Source organism: Erpetoichthys calabaricus, chromosome 7 (assembly GCF_900747795.2).
Source record: "Erpetoichthys calabaricus chromosome 7, fErpCal1.3, whole genome shotgun sequence".
Taxonomy (NCBI): Eukaryota; Metazoa; Chordata; class Cladistia; order Polypteriformes; family Polypteridae; genus Erpetoichthys; species Erpetoichthys calabaricus.
This window is the reverse complement of record NC_041400.2, coordinates 172169527-172190307: the sequence shown is the minus strand read 5'-3', so window position 1 is coordinate 172190307 and position 20781 is coordinate 172169527. Positions and strand designations below refer to the sequence as shown.

The 20781-nt window shown below is 36.7% G+C and overlaps 1 protein-coding gene across 1 annotated transcript in view; it reads right to left on the bottom strand.

The window, feature by feature from the left end:
• cmya5 (cardiomyopathy associated 5) overlaps positions 1-20781 on the bottom strand; it is an 80529-nt gene that overhangs the window by 18609 nt on the left and 41139 nt on the right. The window contains exons 5-8 of the mRNA XM_051929495.1: positions 19737-19759; positions 10519-10640; positions 3120-3254; positions 1168-1314 (exon numbers count right to left, since the gene is read on the bottom strand). Of these exons, the coding sequence (XP_051785455.1) occupies positions 1168-1314; positions 3120-3254; positions 10519-10640; positions 19737-19759 (427 nt within the window). The remainder of the gene's footprint in view (positions 1-1167; positions 1315-3119; positions 3255-10518; positions 10641-19736; positions 19760-20781) is intronic.

Below are 20781 nucleotides of genomic sequence, written 5' to 3'. Positions count from 1 at the left end.
TCTAAATATTAGTTTTACTGAATTAGCACACAATTTAAGAGAAATCGTTGACATCAGTCTATCTGTTGAAACACACAGTACAACACTAACACCTGCTTTTTCTATCTTAAGAAATTACAAAAATGAACACAGCTTCTAAATATCTAACATACTGAGAAGTTCATGCATGCATTTTATTCTAGTAGAACTGACTACTGCAATGTTTTTTTCACAGGCTATTCAAATCATTTTTTCCAGCCTTCAGTTCACTCAAAATACTTCTGTCAGAATTATTACTAGATGTAGGATGACGACCACATAACTCCTGTCCTTAGGTTTTCCCACTAGCTTCCAGTTAAACTTAAGGTCAATTTCAAAAGTTTTAAATGCCCAAGGCCCCCTTACTTATCTGAACTTATTATTACAAGAGTGTACATTATTATCTCAAGGTGCAGATCTATTACAGGTTTCGGGAAGCAAAGCTTATAGCTACACGGAAGCAGCAGAATGATCTGCCCCATTTGGTATTAGCTTTTAAATCCAGGTTGAAGATTCACTATTTTAGGCTAGCATACCCTGATTGGAGTTGCTGAGCAGATGTTCATATTGCAACTCAATGGTTAGTCATCTGCACAATAATTTGAGCATGCCAATAATTATAAACTGGTTATTCTCTGCTCTGGTTCTCTTTTCAGTTTCCTGCATGTGGCACTTGTGCTACTGCTATACTGCCAAGGTGTCGATCCTAGAGATTGCGGTAGGTTTGGCATTCAAAGATGAAAGGACTCATTCATCTTATTAGACTACCTAGCACAAACATATAAAAGTGTGGAATGCCCAAGATTGAATGGGCAGTCAGTTGGCTTTCATATCTAAAATTGTAACTGTCAGATTTTGTCCTTAACTTTATCCTGTGTTTGCTTTCCTCTCCTTCTCTGACAAAGAAACACCTTAACTTTTAATGGACATATATCGTAATAATTTGTTTATGTTAAGGCACTTGAAATTGTTCCGTTTAGCTGTGTAAACCTATTTTGTATTTTATGTTTGGTCATTATGTAAATTGCATTATAGTTTTGAGACTGTTGCAGTGCTCTGAGCATGTACTCTGTGAAGAGCACTGTCCAAAAAAAAAAAAAATTCACCCGCGCACAGTACAGTACAAATAAGCAGGTATGGTTACCTTACCTGTTCGAAAGGATGTCTTCTCACTAGGTAGGCTACATCCTGTATAGTTGACTGCCATAACCCACACCAAGTAGCACTTATCAGGTTCTAGGTCCTCTAGTGTACAATAGCTCTCTTTCACAGTCACCCTGTATTCTTCAGCCATTGCTGTAATTGTGAAAATAATAAAAGACAATTATAATGGATCAGGGTTTACTCAATGCATACCATTTCCCCAAATTATTAGGCATGTAAACTTCATACCTCTGTGTTAAAATGAATACACAATGACCTATGGCAAGCTTCTGGTTCTTCCAAACACGTTCAGATTATCCAATTTAGACCACAGACAGAGCTTTCTTTAATTTGGAGTCTCTGAACCTTCATATACTTTAGAGCCTTTAATGATAATCTCAAAGTGCTTTATATGAACAGTAACAGTTGGTGTCTTTTCTTGTGGAGACAATGTTAATATGGTGGGATCTGAATCCAAATGTGTGAAGTACCTATTATGATAGTCACATCTGTCTCTGTCCATTTGAAAAACCTCAGCCCCCAGTGAGCCAGTTTTGTTGAAACATTGCACACATTTTCTTCAAGGAAATTTGTCAAAATAGTTCAATTTTCATTGAACTATCTCAAACAATTTGCGCTATACAGTTGGCAAAAACAAAGTAACATTCTGCTTGATTACAACTACAAATTATTTTACTATTTCAATTTTACCTTGGCAGTAGTTATATCAACTTGTATATTTTGCACATTTTTATCTTTAACTCATCTAACAGCTGCTCATATCTCCAGTAAAATTAGACAAATCTACAGTTTGCGCCGTGCTAAAGGAGTTGGTTAGTGGTAAAATGTATGGCAAAGAGTTGGGAGTTATGGCCTGAAGGGACACTTTTCATCATGTATACCATGAGGTTGAAATTAAAAACTTAAAGATTAGTATTACAATTGTCATTCCTGTTATACAATAAGTCAGTTCCTTTCCTTTCCTTTAGTTATTTAGTTTAGTTTCACAACACAGAACTTTCACAACTATTAACAGCATATCAATCAATGCCATTTTCATATCACTTGAGTTGGAATCTTCTGCAGATGAAAGCTATTGGCCACCATAAGCCTATATGTGCTCTGTTTTAACAACATGACATTGTAAAGTTCTGTTAGAAAGCAGGTACTTAATGTAGTCTACACTGCATTTAATTGCATTCTGTTATCACTGTTACCTTTGAATGTGACACAATGTTACAAAAATGTTTAATAAAAATGTGGTAAATGACTCTTGGATGAAGTAACCAAAAAATATAAAATGTTCCAACTTTCGTATCAGCTTACTTAGTCCCCAAACGCACATGAATGTTATACCATGTGAACATTTGATAACTTGTTTGAGTTACTCTATCCAATGAATTGCATCCTGGAACAAACGGTACACACACAGATAGACATCACTCCAAAAGAAATCAAGTCAAAATGCCTTCCATACATATGGTACATGCAGGGAAAGTAAAAAGTTCTAAACATGCAGCATCATTAAAACCACACACTGGCTTAAACAAGGAATAAATTATGAATGAAGTGTACGAGCAAAATTATTTGAGAGATTTTATTAACGTATCTCTCATTTAAATAAGAAGGCGAGTCTCAGGAAGACAGTTAATATTGAAAAGTGCCAGAAGCAATTGCAAGAACCAACAGAACTAGAAAAATGACAATTTAAAAAGAAAAAAGTACTGCAAAAAAGAATCATAGTTATTTTAACATTATAATAATTAAAACAAACCACAGAGTGCATTTAGAAAGAAAGAATCAATGTTTAAGCATCACATGTAATCTGATCATTTCATAGCTGAAGGGCAGGACTCAGTTCACATAAACATTTAGAATAAAACAGTACCAAGTGAAACTTAATAATAAGCAAAAATAAATGGTGCCTATTAAAATAAGAAATTTAAATTAGTTAGTACCTCCTTGAGGATCCTCCATGCAATAAACCTGGAAGCAGTCAATCACATCTCCTTCATTGACTTTCCAGTAAACTGTGACAGAGCTACTTGTAGCCGAGTTTGCCTCCTGTGGCTGTAGCCGTGGGGTCTGGGGAACTGAAGAAAATGCCAAGTATTATATTGATATACAAAAATTGATCATAAAATCATCACAAAACTGCTTATAATAGGCTTCTACCTCTAAACAATACTGTTAAAGCCAAAGCCCAAAGACAAAAAATGTACAGTTTTCTTTTAAATATATCCTAAATTTAAACTAAAAGTAAATGTAGTAAACTTTGGGGAATTCTATTGTTACATGTTTTGGATTATACATTCTATGATCTGATACTGAAAAGACCAAACAAGCAGCTTGGTAAAGGTGCTATCCCCACCCTTTATTATCTTTAAATTATATTCTACTTAGGACTCACACACACACACATATTATATATATATATATAGATATATAGATATATATATAGTGGAACCTTGGTTAACAAACTTAATCCGTTCTGCGACTCTGTTTGCTAACCAAAACATTCGCTAACCACAGCAATTTTTCCCATTGAAATTAATGTAAAAACAATTAATCCGTTCCAGCCTCAGAAATTTTGTCATTTTATTTTTTTAAGGGTTTTTCTGTGATGAAAAATATACAAAAATTGTATATTTCATTAGTACAAACAAATAAACTAAATTACATAAAACAGCACTGTATTTACCTTGTTTGTTGTAGTTGGTGGCATAGGTGGATGGCGGAGGAAGAGGGTAAGGAAGCTACTGTTTTGAAGGGGAATCCCCCTCCATAAAACATCAGGTAACACTGATTCGGGGTTTTTTTCACATCCCGATTCCTTTTCTTTGGGCACAAGAAAGTGATCTAATAAGATTTGTCTCTTTCTTTGCTGCAGAATTTTTGTAAAATGTGATATTGCATTGTCATTCATTATGTTAATTGCCCTATTAGCCACAAATTTGTTAGGGGGGTGCTTCTCAATAAATTCCTGCACATCAATCCACTTATTGCAAATTTCCTTTATCTGAGCACTAGTGATTTCCTCCCTAACCTCCTCTTCCTTGCATTAGCACAAAATAAAAGTGTAAGCCTGTCTTTCATAGGCTTGAGTCCAGTTAGTGCCTTCTCCTATTGGGTGATGTAGGTTCTTCTGGGCATTTTTTCCAGAATAACCCTGTCTCATCACAATTAAACAAGTTGATGTGAGACGTAGCCTTCACTTTCAACAAACTCCGCGAATTCATCCACAAAGGCTTTTGCTGCTGTTTCATTTGAACTTGTAGCCTCCCCGTGCCTTATAACACTATGAATTCCACTTTGCCGGCGAAAATTATCAAACCACCCTCTACTCGCTTTAAAGTCTCGCTCATCAGCACTTGCACTGGGTGTTTTGGTAAACAAATCACTGTGTAACTGCTTAGCCTTTTCACAAATTATTGCTTCGCTAACACTATCTCCAGCCAGCTGCTTTTCATTTATCCAAATTGACAGCAGTTTTTCCACTTCTTCTAGCACTTTAGACCTTTGTTTCGTTAACACAGTCACTCCTTTAGCCACTTCAGCCACCTTAAATGCCTCTTTGTTCTTTAGAATTGTACAAACAGTCAATTTCAGCATATTGTATTCCTTTGTGATGTCGGAAACACGAATGCCATTCTCGTGTTTTGCTATAATTTCTTTCTTTACTGCTACACTAACACATTTCCTACTGCCACTATCACTAACACGTTTCTCTTTCTTAGGTGCCATAACGAGTAAATATGTACATAAAAAATAACATCAAAACTGAAAAAATAACAAAAAAGTAACGTTAGTGAACACAACACTCAGAAAAGCAATGTTTACAGCAAGCGTGTCAAAACACAAATGAGCACGAACGCACAAAAACTGGTCTGTGCTTGCGTTTGTTATCCAAATTTTGACAAAAATTGTTCAAAATAAAAGTTTGAACCAATTTGTTCGTTAAGTAGTGCGTTCTTTAACCGAGGTTCCACTGTATAGATATCTATATCTATATCTATATATATATCTATATCTCTCTCTCTATAATATATATATATATCTCTATCTATCTATCTATCTTATATATATATATATATATATATATATATATATATATATATATATACACATATATAATGGTGGAAAGATGCCAGCAGGCACTCTCCTATTCACATCAGCGTCCATGTTATTTTTATACAATGTGAAATGCACAAAAAAAATGTGTATGACTAAAGACATTTATATCATATATAGCATTTATTTAGAATTATGTAGGTTTCTAGCTGTCTTTTTTATATAAACAAAAGCTTATAAACTGATAAAAAATGACATATTTCATAAATTGCAATGTCTTCCATTACACCTAGGCAATTGTATAGAAAATTGTTGGGATATGTATAGAGTTATGGTAACAGAGGCGTGACCACGGGGGGGGGGCTGGGGTGGGCACTGTCCCCCCTCCCAGAGACAAGCCATGCCCACCCTGCGAAATGCTCTGTCTGTCCAATGAAAACCCTGGAGAAGAATAACATTTGATTTTCAAAACTGAGTTGCTTTCCAATCGGCCCGTTTGAATTTGGGGCGTAACAGTCAGTGTCTCCTCCACTAGACAGGCACCGTGCTGCTCACAGTTCACTTCGCCGCACATTTTGCAGCACATTTTGAACTTGTTGACCGCATTCTTTAATTAAAACAGCGTATACGTTCCATTCTTCTTTTATTTTCTGGTTGGTAACACCAAAGGCTATGCATAGGTGGCTTATTAAAAAGCAGACATCTTCAACCTCTGTCCCTCCGCAAGCTGCTGGCTCCATGGTTGAGCCCAGCACCGCTGCTACCAACACAGAGCACAGCGCACCCACATCGGAAACTGAAACTCCAAAAGATGTAGATAAGCCTACACAATCCTCCAGCTCTGCGCCCATGTCAGGTACTCCAAGCCTCTGCCTTCAACAAAATATTCAGTCCGGTCTGCCTGACTTAAATATGGATAGCCCATCCCAGCCCATTTTAATTAATTATCCCAAGCGCGCATTCAGAAAAACACTCAGATGTTTTAGTGCAAGCTGGTATCAGTCTCGACCATGGCTTAAATATTCTGTTGTCCGTGATGGCAGCTTTTGCTTTGCCTGCCACAAATTTAGTGTTTACAATTCAGACCGCGAGGACATATTCACCAAACACGGCTACACTAATTGGAAAAAAGCTCTAGAAAAAGACAGTGGCGACTTCCACAAACACGCGTCTAGTATCCCGCACGTCAGAGCCATGTCTGCATCACAGCACTCATCATTGGTGTGTCTTCAGCTGCATGCGAAAGCTCTTTCTCTACTTTGAACCGCATTCTCACTCCACTCCGCCGAACAATGCTGCATTCAAGGAAGAGAAATTTAGTCATTCTGGCACATGAGAAAAACATCACAGAAAATCTAGACATGAATGAATTTATTTCAGTATTTGCCAAGAGTAACCACAGACTCGTCCTGTAGATAATATCCAGGTTATACACTGGAAACTGATGTCCTATAGCCTCCCATGACTACAATAAGCCACGTTTCTGTTCTTACTCTCATATGTTGTATACATTTGACTTTATTGATATTTACCTTGTAGATGTAGTTCTATATTTGTTCACAAAAAATAATAATACAAGTTCCATTGCCTATGTTAATTTTATTGAACAATAGGTTATGATTTATGCCACAATTTTTGCTTTTATATGTTATATAAAACTATGTTGTTATTATTATTTGACCCCCCTACAAAAATGGGGATGGATGGATGGATGGATATTTTTTGCCCCCCCAGACAAGCCAAATGCCCACCCACACATGATGTTCTGGTCACACCTCTGTGGTACAAAAACAACATCTCTAGAATAAAGTGTACATCTTACATTGTCTATTCAGTCTTGGGCAAAGGAGACTACTTGTCAAATTACTGAAGGCGTCAGCCTTCCATTATTTAACAAGTTACTGTTTGAGATGCCAGCACACCACAGCTATAAGATAATCTAATAGCCACACTGTAACAGGTTAAGAGAATAATTTCCTTTTGTTTGTAAACTTTTATATTTTTTGACTACTTGTATAAAGGTAACGTGTAATGTAAAATAATTCTGAAGGATGGTGATAAACTAAGTTAGATGATTTATGATTAGGAGGCCATCAGTTTTAAAAATATAACCAAGAAAAGGCAAGTTTCAATATCATGAGCTACTTGACTTTAAAGTCAGTCGTTAGGATAAAATGTGTCAACCCCAAAATTTGCTACAGAGTGTATCTTTGCCCATTTAAAGAATTTATCTACTTAAAAAATAGTGTAATTTACCAAATTATTATATTGTAGACAAGGGGTGTGCAACTCTTATCCTGGACAGCCACAGTGGCTGCAGGATTTTTTTCCCTGCCACTTTCTTAATCAGTGGCCAGTTTCTGTGGTTAATTAACTTATTTTCTCTTCATTTTAACCACCTTCTGATAAAAGATGTGAAGTAAGCCAAGAGATGGCCAACTAATCGGGACCCCAGACTCCAACCAACTTTACTCCAACCAGTTTTCTAATTAGAAGCTGATTCTTGTTGTTAATTAAACCCATTATACAATTTCAAGGATTGCTGGTGTTCTCATTCTGCCCCACAGCAGACATTTCTTAAACTGTAGAGTTTCTTTTTTCTAAAAGCACATCAAAATGTTTGGTGGACCTGAGTAGGTCAATATTAATGAGATTTTGAACTTTCGTTACTTTTAAATATTATATGATGGCCACTGGTTCATGTGTTGGCTCATTTTGTATCTTTTTATTGATTGGCTGCTAATTAAGGAAAAAATAGACAATTAAGGAGGCAAAGGTTAATTAGCAGCAAAAACTGGACACTAATTAAGAAAATGGTTAGAACAAAAACCTGCAACCACTGCGGCCCTCCAGGATCAAAGTTAGAAACCCCATTATAGACAATATTAGGTTCTCTACAAGCATACATTTATTTTGACCATTTATAATTTCTTAAGAGGTGAAGGTGCAAAAGCTGATTATCTGTAGCTATAACAGCTGATATCTTTATCTGCACGGACAGAGTCATTCATCACTGTACCATAATAGGTTTTCATATCTAACACCATCATATTCTACTCTTTTAAACTCATTCCTTGCAAGGCTTATTTCCTGCTCTTCCCATCACTGAACTTGAGGCTCCAGTCACCTGGAACTGAAACATGGTCCAAGCCCTGATAGATAAACTGCATGATCTAACCCACAAACAACCAAACTGAATGGGAGATAAATGAGTGCTTGCAAGCCTGGGGTTATGGCAAGTGTTAAATGTGGAGGTGAAGCCTGCTGTGCAACAAAGGTTTTCACATTGATACATCTCTGATGCACTATTACTTAAGGATTTAACTTTATTAGTTTTAAATAATTTCAAGTTTTTAATTTAACCATTAAATAATATGTTCCATTCCAATGTTCTTCAATAAGTAAAGTTAAAAAGATGACCATACACTCTCCAACCCACTTAATCCAATTCAGGGTTGCCAGGGGCAAGAGCTTATGCCAGTAGCACAGGATTCAAACATGATAGCTAAATTTATGCAGATTACTAATGGTGAATTTTTTCAATTGTTTAAGAAATGCAGTTAATTAGTACACTCCTGTTGTGATGAACAATCTGTATGCAGGTTATTACTTCACACTGGTGGCCTTTGTTTCTTTAAACCTAGCTAGCTTACAAAGAACAAATTTTGAGAACTGCATAATCCAACATATTAAAAATTAAAAGAAATTCTGATCTGTTACATTTGAAATAAATGTTATGTTGTTTATCTTACTGCTTGTTTTTATTTGGCAAATTATAAATGCCATTCATATGCAAGCCTTAAATGCCCAATCACAGTATAAAAACTGAAATCTGTTATTCAATTTTTTTATTATGTGAAAATGCTTAAAAGTGCACGACAAAGTGCAGACATGTTTTGAGTAATTTGGTTTACTGCCGCATTGCTGAAAATGGCCCTCCAAAATTCAAAGAATGCAGGCCTCCTGTTATGGAGGAATATTTCCAGAAAAATTAAATATCCACTTTGCTTGACAAGGGGTTGATACGGGAATCCTGTAGCTCATGCACAAGCTCAGAGTAGTGACCATACACGTCAGATAGGAGTTCAATAAAGAGCTGCCCAGAATTAGTGTGTGAAGCAGCTACTTTAAATTCAATCATTATTAAGAGTTTGCATCTAAAGTGTCTGCTGTATATGTGGCACATCATGGCCGAAGGTTTACATTTTCCAATCTGCTAACAATTCATAATATGTTGCAGAGTTTAGCACTGCATGTTCGGCTCATCGACATAAAGTTTACGATTTCTGAAGTACTGAGATAGATTATGTCAGTTGGGAGAACAAATAAGGTAATCTCCTCAACATTTGCCACAGGAAATGTATTTTGTGGATGGTTCTACCCATGACTGCTAAAAGCTTGTGCAAAGCAAATACATGCAAAGGGTGATAGAGTGCAACGCACATGCACAGACTAAAAACTCCTGAACATTAGCCTGGTTAAGGGTTTACATGGCCATATAATCTGATAATTCGCCGATAAATCTACCTCTGTTAATCAGGTTTCTCAAAGGCCAAACACCCAATTTCTCTAATTGGAATAAGGGTTTAAATGGCATTTCAGAAACTGGGTTTCTGTGAATAACTGGGTTATTGAGGCACATGTAAATACATCTAGTAACAGTGTTCGCTTTGGGGCTTATTTCACTTTATGTGTATGTCACAGCAATAAATAAATGAAAAAATAATACATAAAGAAACAGGAACAAAAATACATTTTGTGACATATTTGACTATTTATACTCACATTTCATGTTGGTATGTATTGTCACAGTTCACAGTACTGTGTATTTGCTTATTTATGCCTTTTATTTGTATAAATATTCCCACATAACAGTAGGCCTACATTCTATTTATTTATTTAATTCTGCCCAAAATATTCCTCCATCTCCTGGTTGCACAGCCTGAAACAAGGACTGCAAAAGTAATAACTGCATTGGTTCAAGATGAGAAATACCCACAGAACATTTCTTCAGTTGAAGACCTCCAAGAATTTAGGTCAATATTCAGGCAGTACCATAACTACTAATAACAATATCTTGAAATAAAGAAGGAATGCTTAATTTTGTCAAGTCATTTTGCTCCTGGGTATCTAGTAAGTGTTAAAATTATAACAAACACAAGCAAGGCACTGGTTGGGGGGATAAAAAAAGCAACCAAATTCAAAAAGCAGAACGAGGCCAGACTGAAGCAATAACATCAACTCACTTTAATGTAGAAACTCTAAATCAAGGGAATATCTTCTTACCACCTATGCTTTTAAGCAGCTTGTGTCCATTTCCTGAGGTGCTTTTTGCATAATCTTCAAAGACCATGAAGGCACTGGGAGTCAGTTCCAAGGAAAGGGTGGCCTCCAGTGCTTTAGTGAGACTGAAAATGAAAAACAAACGTCATGTGACGGAATGGTAACAAAGCTTGAAGCTTAGTCTCAAGCAAGCTCCTGGTTCACACTGAACAATGCTCAGTTCACATGAAACTCACTTTTCTCCTTTGCTTTAAAATTAAAAATATCAATTAGTCAGTGTCTCACATAGGTTAGCCTAGAACTCCATAAATCCTTACCATTTCAGTCAAATTAAGTTTTGGGGATTTATGGAGTTCAGCTCTTGCAATCATAAAGTTCTTCTTCTGTTATCTTTATAACCATCTTTAGTTTCTGAATCAAATTCAAAGCAAAAAAAAAAAAGTTGTATTATAATTTAAATTAGTAATGAGCAAGCAGGAACCATCAACAAAAGTAGAATGTTAAACAATGGGAATCAAACTGACTGGGAAATGTATACTATTGGGCTACTGTATAAAGAAAGGTGTTTGTTAGTTAAAATAGTAGTTCTGTGAGTAATAGAATAGCTTGGACCCCCTTTTGCATCCTCAGTTTTAATATACATTTAGAGCGTTATTCTTTTTTTTTTCAAATTTTATGATATCTAGGACATAATAACATTGCTAACAATTAACATTCAGTTACTATAGTTGAAGTCCATCTACTTTCTAAAGTCTCTTTTAAGGGAGTGGAGTTGAAGGCTCCCAGCAGCAGCATCGGGCACAAGGCAAGAACTACACCCACACTTACTCATACTGTGCAAATCAGAGTAAATAATTGACCTAACGAGCATGTCTTTGGGGTGTAGGAAGACAATGAGAATACTTGATGAAAACTCATATAGACATAGGGCAAATGCACAAACTCCATACAATGCCCCACAGAGAAATCTATGACAATAGTTCTAAACACTTCCCACCAATCTTTTCCTATAAAGAACCTCAATAGAAGTTCTGACATATTCATGATCTATTCTGGAAATCTCTGTATTCAGTTCTGATGCCTTCCTAGTCTCTAGTTTATTTTTATGAGAGAGATAGGAAATAATTTGTCCTCTAAAAACCATCTTTATCATTTCAGCGAGTGCTCCTAAGGCAACATCTGAGGATGCATTGGTCTCCAAATTATCGATTTTTTAGAGATTAATTCTAAAAGGTGTTCACCTGCTAATGGCAGTGGGTTTAAGATGCCAGCTGCTAGATGATTATGTAGCGTTTAGTTATCTAAGCTCCAAAATAAGAGTAGCACGGTCTGAGATGACAATATTGTTGAACAAGATTTGATTAGTGGGTAGGAAATTATTATCAATGAAGAATTTATCAGTTTAGTAATTATGATGTACTGACAAGAAGGAGAAGTAATTTTTTTTTAATTTAGATATAAAAATGTCCATGGGTCTGATAGATTGTGAACTGCAATTAAGTGCCCAAGGCTGGATTTAAAATGCAATTAAATATCTAGCCATTATAATTTTATGAGTGCTCAGAATAAGATTAGGAACTAATGGAAATACATTTTGAATAAATTCCCTATTGTCCACATTAGGTTGACATATACTTACCATAATTATTTTAGATTTGAATAGATTCTCCAACACCATGACAGAACATCCTTCAAAATCAGATACTACATCTGTTGCTACAAGAAGGACTGTTTTATGAATTAAAATTCCAACACCTGTAGTTTTTTTATTATAGCTGGATGAAACATTTGGCTGATGCAATCTCGTTTCAATGAAAACTTACACGTTAGGCGATTCTCCTTTAAAAACACTTGTTCTTTAAACCTGAGAGGTTAGAGAATAGCTATTTTCTCTTTAGGTCATGACTGAAACCTTTGACATTCCAGGGGCCTCATATATAAACAGTGCGTACGCACAAAAATGTTGAGTACTCCCGTTTCCATGCTCAAATCGCAATGTATAAAACCTAAATTTGGTGTAAAGCCACACACATTTTCACAGTAGCTCAAACCCTAGCATATGCAAGTTCTCTGCTCGGTTTTGTAAACTGGCGGCACCCAGCATTAAAGCATTGTTTTTGCTCTAGTGTGGTTTCCCTTTCTTTTTTAGATCCACATCCCTGACGCAGCTTTATCATATACACTGAAATTAACCACATATTGCTTATTAGTTTAAGGCATCTGTTTGTAATTAACCTGTAACAATATAATGGTCCATGGAATAGCCAAACTATTCCAAATACAATAGCTGCACCTACTTCTTCTTCTTTCATGCTGCTCCAGTTAGGGGTTGCCACAGCAGATCATCTTTTTCCATATTACTCTCACTACACCACTCCGAGTATTTATGTCAATGTATCTGAGTGTGGAATCACAGCTCTACAGCAGCTGATCGGAAACAGAATTATCGGTATACAGCATCAAGCACACGCTGCCTCAGCCATGCTGCCTATTTGAACTGCTCTCATACGGCAAACGCTTCAGAGCCTTTCGTGTACGGACCTCAAAGTTCAGAAACAGTTTCATCCCAAGAACTATAAACGCAATCAATCAGTCCATCAAGTGCTCCTTGTAGAACTGTTTGTACTTATAAGTACAATTACCTCACTGTAAACTTGCGATACAGTTATAATAATGCACAACCTGAGTCACTTTATAAAGCGCATATTTACATATGATGACGATATCATTTTTAAGATGAAATGCAGCAAAATATGTTTATTATATTACAGTAATCCCTCCTCCATCGCGGGGGTTGCGTTCCAGAGCCACCCGCGAAATAAGAAAATCCGCGAAGTAGAAACCATATGTTTATATGGTTATTTTTATATTGTCATGCTTGGGTCACAGATTTGCGCAGAAACACAGGAGGTTGTAGAGAGACAGGAACGTTATTCAAACACTGCAAACAAACATTTGTCTCTTTTTCAAAAGTTTAAACTGTGCTCCATGACAAGACAGAGATGACAGTTCAGTCTCACAATTAAAAGTATGCAAACATATCTTCCTCTTCAAAGGAGCAAACAATTCAATAGGGCTGTTTGGCTTGTAAGTATGCGAAGCACCGCGGCACAAAGCTGTTGAAGGCGGCAGCTCACACTCCCTCCGTCAGGAGCAGAGAGAGAGAGAGAGAGAGAGAGAGAGTTAGAGAGAGATAGAGAGAGACAGAAAAAAAAAATCAATACGTGCCCTTTGAACTTTTAAGTATGCGAAGCACCGTGCAGCATACTTAAAAGCTGCACACAGAAGGTAGCAACGTGAAGATAATCTTTCAGCATTTTTAGACAAGGGTCCGTATCGTCTAGGTGTGCGAACAGCCCCCCTGCTCACACCCCCTATGTCAGGATCACAGATAGTCAGCGCAAGAGAGAGAGAAAGAAAAGTAAGTTGGGTAGCTTCTCAGCCATCTGCCAATAGCGTCCCTTGTATGAAATCAACTGGGCAAACCAACAGAGGAAGCATGTACCAGAAATTAAAAGACCCATTGTCCGCAGAAACCCGCGAAGCAGCGAAAAATCCGCGATATATATTTAAATATGCTTACATAATATGCTTACTTAAAATCCGCGATGGAGTGAAACCGCGAAAGGCGAAGCGCGATATAGCGAGGGATTACTGTATACAGATAAATATAATAATCTATATTGTGTCGCAGGTGGCTGGGTGCGGCCCGCAATCAGCCACCTATTTAAGGAGCCGCCGCCCTGCAATCAAGGCTGGAGTCGGGTAGGAGGTGGACAAGGCCGGTGCAGAGGGGGCAAGGAGAGGCCCTGTGTGTTGTGTGGAAAGGAAGAGAAGGCTGAAGAAGCCAGGACTTGTGAGAGACTGTGGGGGGTTTGGTGTGGTGCACGTAAGGACTTTGTATATAATAGTAGTTGTGTCAAATAAACGTGTGGTGATGGCTGTATACGTGTCTGCCTGTCTGTGTCCGGGACGTAACCTTTCACAATTGTTAAAAATTAAACATGTGAGGACATGGTGTCGTAGCCCCAACAAGGAGCTGGCGCTTCATTCACGGATTGTTCCTACCTCACACTGTATTCTTGCTGGGGCTGGCGCGACGCTGGAAGGATAGAAGGATAGAATAATTAAATTTGTACTACAACAATATTTCAATGTTCCTTAAAAGTTTTGAAGAATCTGCGTTCTCAGCTTACAGATGGCTTAACGTCTATTACAGAGCTGATTGTATGGCGATTGGGTATTTGGAGAAAGAAAAGGAAGGACAGGAATTGGGGGTTAGTACATTTGAAAGAGACAGTACTGCTGCAATAAATTATTTCATCGAAGTTAGCGCACGGCGCAGCAAGCATCTTGCCCCTGTGCAGGAACAATCTCTGGATAGGGCGCCGGCTCGTCACTATCACTGCGCCACCGTGTTCCCATGTTTAATACATGCTTTAATTCCTATCATCATGAAAATGATATCAAGTATACATCTCAGTATTTTAATTATTCAAAGAGCTGTAATATCACAAACGTAATGGATTCTGTGTCCAGTCGGAGGAAGAGAATTCGCACACATAAAGCACATAAAAGAACAAATACAAAACAAAGCATTTAACATGCTACTTTAGTTACGATGGGATTTGAGAAACTTGTAAATTAAATGATTTTAAGATTTGAAGTTTATGACGTTCTACTTTATTGACAAAATAAACTACGTGATTAAAGTGGAAATTTTGAGATTAAAGTTGACATTTTGAGCTTTTTTCCCCCACTGTGTCCCTATTTTCATATGACACTCAGACGGTGGGCTACGACTCGCCTTTTAACGGCAACTTTGATATCTAACAACTTCTTTTTTTTCGGCATTGTGCGACTTCGTGAACTTTTGAGAGTATGTCACTCAATCAACTTCCTTTTGTTGTTTATACCACTGTTTAAACCAACAAATAGTATATTTTTCCTTGCCTCCACTTGGTATTCACTGAAATTCTTCCATTTCCCCCCAGTGCTTTTGCCATTACCTTTTCACAGAACACTGTGCAACATAGCTTAAAGACTATCATTATTGATTTGCATATTCAAAGAGGCGTAATTCTGGGAGGAGTTTGGGAGTGGCAGCAGGCGCATGTACGTACGTTACTCTTCACGCTGACCGGGATTTATGGAGCGGAAGAACGTGGAAGTTGGCGAACTCACAGATTTATGCATCTGGATGTTTTTGTGCGCCAGAACATTTCCGTTTTTGTCCATACGCCATGTTTTAGTGTGAATTCTACACACAGCGTTATGCATGAGGCCCCAGCTTACAAAGTTTAATGACCAATCAGAGATTTACTGCTTCTGAACATTAGGAGACATTTTTTGAGTTATTTGAGATTTCAGCTTTAATTTAATATTTTTATTGCCAGGAGTTTCAGTTAGTAAACTATCCAATAAATTGACTCTTAGAACTGGGGAGATAAAAAAAAAGATAAATTATAACTTGTTCTCTTTTTCTTCTCCTTCCACCCCAAGTGAGGTTAACACCAAAGATCACAGAGCCCTAGTCCTCTGACATGCCAAGAGACAGGGCATACCCAAAATACAAAGAATCACCCCTGGCAGGGGTGAAGATATATTAAATCTGCAATACTATAGTATATTATTATTATTATTATTATTTCTCCTTCTATGAGGTCTTTTTCTCCCTTTTGGCTATTTTCCGATAAACTTTGGGAAGTTTGATGCTGCTGTCAGTGGAGCACTGTATTAGGGATCCATCTTGGACAATGGAAAAGACCAACTCCATTTTGCTATCTTTTTTTATTCCCTCATTCATCATACCTTATCATCTCTTCCAACTGTGAAACACTAAAAGAACAAATACTGACTGAACTGACTGATTGGTCACAGCATCTCACCATCAAACACACCTGTTTTTATTTCAGGGCTCTTATACTATAAATAGATAAAATTTACAGTAACAGTAACCTTCTATTTCAATTTTTTTGTCAGTACAATTTCCCCCTTTATAAAGTAAAACTACATGGAACTATTTTAATTATTTGCAGTATTCTGACAATACTGTTTTGAAATTTAAATTGTGACAACATTGGCAATTAATCTTGGTGCTGGAATTGATTGTTTGTAATTTATAACAGAGGCTAACTAATCTTGCACACATAAAAGTAAATGCATGCATGCTGTTAGCAATGGTAGAGAGAGCACATGATGTTACCAGTACACCAGTGTTTACAAACCAGCAACAGAAATAATACACTAACAAAAACAAATTATAAAATTGTATGAAATCATAAGCAAAAGTTGCAAGATACTGTCAATTTTAAAGAATAGTTGTTTCAATCAAGAGATGAAGAGATAACTGAGACAGCTAACAGTATATTTAATAAACATATTGTTAGCTGTCTTAGTAATTTTATTTATTTCTTGCTTACTTTTGGTTTGGCATATTGAGTCTCAGACATTCTTTATTTATGAACTTGTGCAGTGTCATGACCAGCAGTTATTTACAAATAAAAATATCAATATGCACAAAACATAGTGCTGAGTTGCAAAAAATGTTAGCAGGTCCAGCGAGATAGAGAAAACAGCGCATTGTATTAAACAAGCATTCATACTCTGTTATAACCTGAAAAATAGTTAACCATAAATGTCCCCAATTCCAAACTTGCTTCACCGACCTAATCCTGTGCAATTAGTGTGTGTGCCTACCAATTCTCTGAATAAGCTCTAATGACCAGAAATACCTCCTAAGTAAAGCACAAGAAAAGAATGCTAAAATATGATAGAAATTTTTGAGAAATGTGCTGCTGCAAAAGTGCTTCAAAATTGTAGGAAATAAAGAAACTGTGAGGATACTAAATGGGGTCAAAATGGCTGATGATCCTACCATAGTCATCTTTTATAAACAGGAAAAGGTTCAACATGATGCCACATGGTAACTAACATGATCATGCTCACTGCATCACTTGAGCATAACATTACAGCCCTTTAGATTGTGGAATTTAAGAGAAGACTCCCAGCTAGAAAAAAAAAGAGTAAGAGTATCCAACACCAAAATGCAAAAAAAACAAAAAAACATTCAAATGGCTGACACAACTGTCAAGAATAAGTTATTTTCTATTTTCCTTTTGTATGCAAAGTATTAACTGCTGTATGGGTTGCACATCATTTACATACTTTATATTCCATTGATTTATTCACCTGTTTCATCATCATTCTACTGCATTTAATTTGGGCATTTACCACACCTTTCATTTTACCATGTCTTGCTTTTGGTAATAGTGGTATTGACACATTTAGTACAGTGAACTTCTTACTCTACGGTGACATAATAAATACGACTACATTAAAATACAAAACCATTTTATTTAATAGAAAACACAAATCCACTTACTCCTTAATGTTGCTTGTGAATAAAGCACACTTCTCATTTAACAGTTTAATAATAAATAACTTATTTACTGTAAATCAGAATTTTAATTGATTGATAGGAGTTACACTTTGTGACATTTCTACCTGTCTATATCTCTTATGATTTACCAAACGTTATTTAGATATCTTGTCAATGACAGCATGTACTCTCAAAGCATGAACCCAGACCAAAATGAAGGAGGCAAAACAAAAAACTAGAATGCCTCATCTGCACAACTAATAAATAAAAGAGGAGGATGACACAAGGGAGAATACAAATCACAGGCTTTCTTCAGGCTTTGCTACATAGTACACCTTTTTAATAGGTTTGGCTTGGCCACTCTCCCACCACAAAATACTATAATAAAGCAGTTACTTTCACCTTGCCTGCCTAACACTTTCGTCTTATGTGGGTCTCTCTTGTAACTGCCAATGGGACATTTGTCCTAATCCATGACTCTTTTCAATTATCCTGTTATCTCAGGATCTTAAACCTCAATCATGGAGACTTCCAGGGCCTTGTTCAAGTCAAGTCAAGTTTGCATTGTTGAGGTCCAGCCCCCATATAAAGGTCCATGAAATCCTAGTAACCCCCAGTCTGCCTGCCATCCATAGTATGTACTGGGTTCGTTGCATTCTCTCAAAAGAAAAGCCTGCTGCCACCAAATGAAAAATAGAATTGTTTAACCTGCCCCAAGATCACCCAGTATCCATTAAATAGTTTCAGGATACTCTTATAACACATGTTGTACATCAGCTCCTAGCAGTGAACTTTTGTCTTCACTGGCATAACACAAATGTTTCTATCAGTGCAGGATTCTCCATGTGACAAAGTGTCCTGCTAAGCCCTGTTCCTACTTGCCACAGTGCTACTTTGACAGTATTGCCCCCATTCTCTTGCATCACCTTTATAAAATCTTAACTTCATTCAGAAAGTCGTATGTCACTTGGCACTCTGCTGCTATTTGATGATTTGGATTTTTGAACTAGTTGAGTAAATTCTCTTTGTTCAAACAGATTTCCCCTGGTTTACAATCCATTCCTGAAAACACATTTGTAAGGTGAATTTCTGTAGTGTAAACAAATAATCACCATAACTTTAAAAGGAAGCTTTTTAACCATTTCTTGGCCCCAAAAACGACTTTCGTTTTTGCTCACATAACACCAAAATGCATACAGGTTCACAGAATTACTATTAAAAAAAGTAAGTCCTTGCCACAAACTTTTATAAGAAATTTTCCCTGTATTAAATATTGTTTAATAAGCCACTTTTACCAACACTTTATCATTTCAAGTTACAGCTGTGAGACTGAGACTGATTGCAGGCCATCAACATCCAGCATCACTACATGACACAGGCAGCAATAAGTCATATTTGGAATGATTGCTAAGACAACTGGGTGATAGAACTAGTGGTGCCCATTTGAAAATCATCTCAGACTGTTTCTATAACAGCGAAAATTCAACTTCATTGTTGTTTACACAATGAGAAATGGTATTAAATGAGAATCTTGTATACCTGTATTTTAATAATGTGGTTATTCATAATTCAGAGGAAGCCTCTACCAAACTGAATTCCAACATTCCTGTTTATTAAAGCTTTAAGTGCAGGCGATCTCATGAGACACACATGCGTTTTGAGTAAGTTTGCCTCAACAAAACAAGCAGTTAAATTATAGTCAGCACCACACATTTTGAAAAGATGAAACTTTTAAGATCCATGCACATGCAAAAGAAAACAAAAACAGCCAGTATCATTTACAGTTGCTTTTATACATACTGTAAGTTTAAGCACACAAAACACTCCATCTTGGTGTTACCTTGTGTTTATTTCATTAGAAGACTGGAAATAAAAAAGAAAGGTTCAAGGTTGAAATGTGTTACTGAATAAGTACAAATATAAAGTGGATCACACTTAATTCAGATTGTTGAAATTAAACAGGAATGTGTATTTTTAGCTTCACAGCACTTTTTTCAGGGTTAATATTTAATGAAAGAGTAAATGCAAAATGTCAAAGAAAACTATATCAAAATGTTACCTCCATTTCAATATGTCTTTACGCCTTACCTCCCAATTCCAAGCTCAGTGATCTACAGGCTCAGGGCGGATTTTTAAATTCTATTAAGATCATAACTTCTACCTTTTCCCTTAAAACCATTTCTGGAATAAAGAGCTGGTGTAGAAAGTCTTAGCTGTTCCTGTTTTCAGTGTTCTCAGGCAGTCCCTGATGCCACTGCACCTCTAAGCTATGATGTATCCTTAAAGAGCCAAATCCCACCTTCATTATTGTTCTACACTGACCCCAATTAAGACAAGCCCGGGCTTTTTTACCATGACGCACGATCATAACCATTTAGGGTACCATCTATAGATAAAGAACACCCTACTCACATACTGAGACAATGAGAATTTGCATAACCATAGAGGCTTCTAGAGATAGATTTCTCAAGTATGGCTTAGTTTTCTCAAGATGCCTTTCTCTTGTTATCCACAATTCCAGTCACCCCCCTTCTGCCCCTGAAAACAACATGGCAGCCAAGCAACCCATTACATCAGGAGCACAACCATTAGGATGAATTTCTGAATTGTACCCTAAAATATATATTATTGGAATATAATGAATTTGACATAAACACAACAATAACTAATTAATAAGTTTATAGACAGCTATGTGCTAACTTTTACATTCTCTGAAGTCTGCCGGGAGTTATCCCTTATGTCCTGAAAGAATTGCCAAGGACCATCTCTTGTACTTTCAAAGTACAGCAGTACAACTTCATGAGTGAAATTAAAAATTAGGGAAGAATGGATCTTGAAACATGAACTATTTTATGCCGGTGCTGACAAGCTTGGGCTCAGGACTG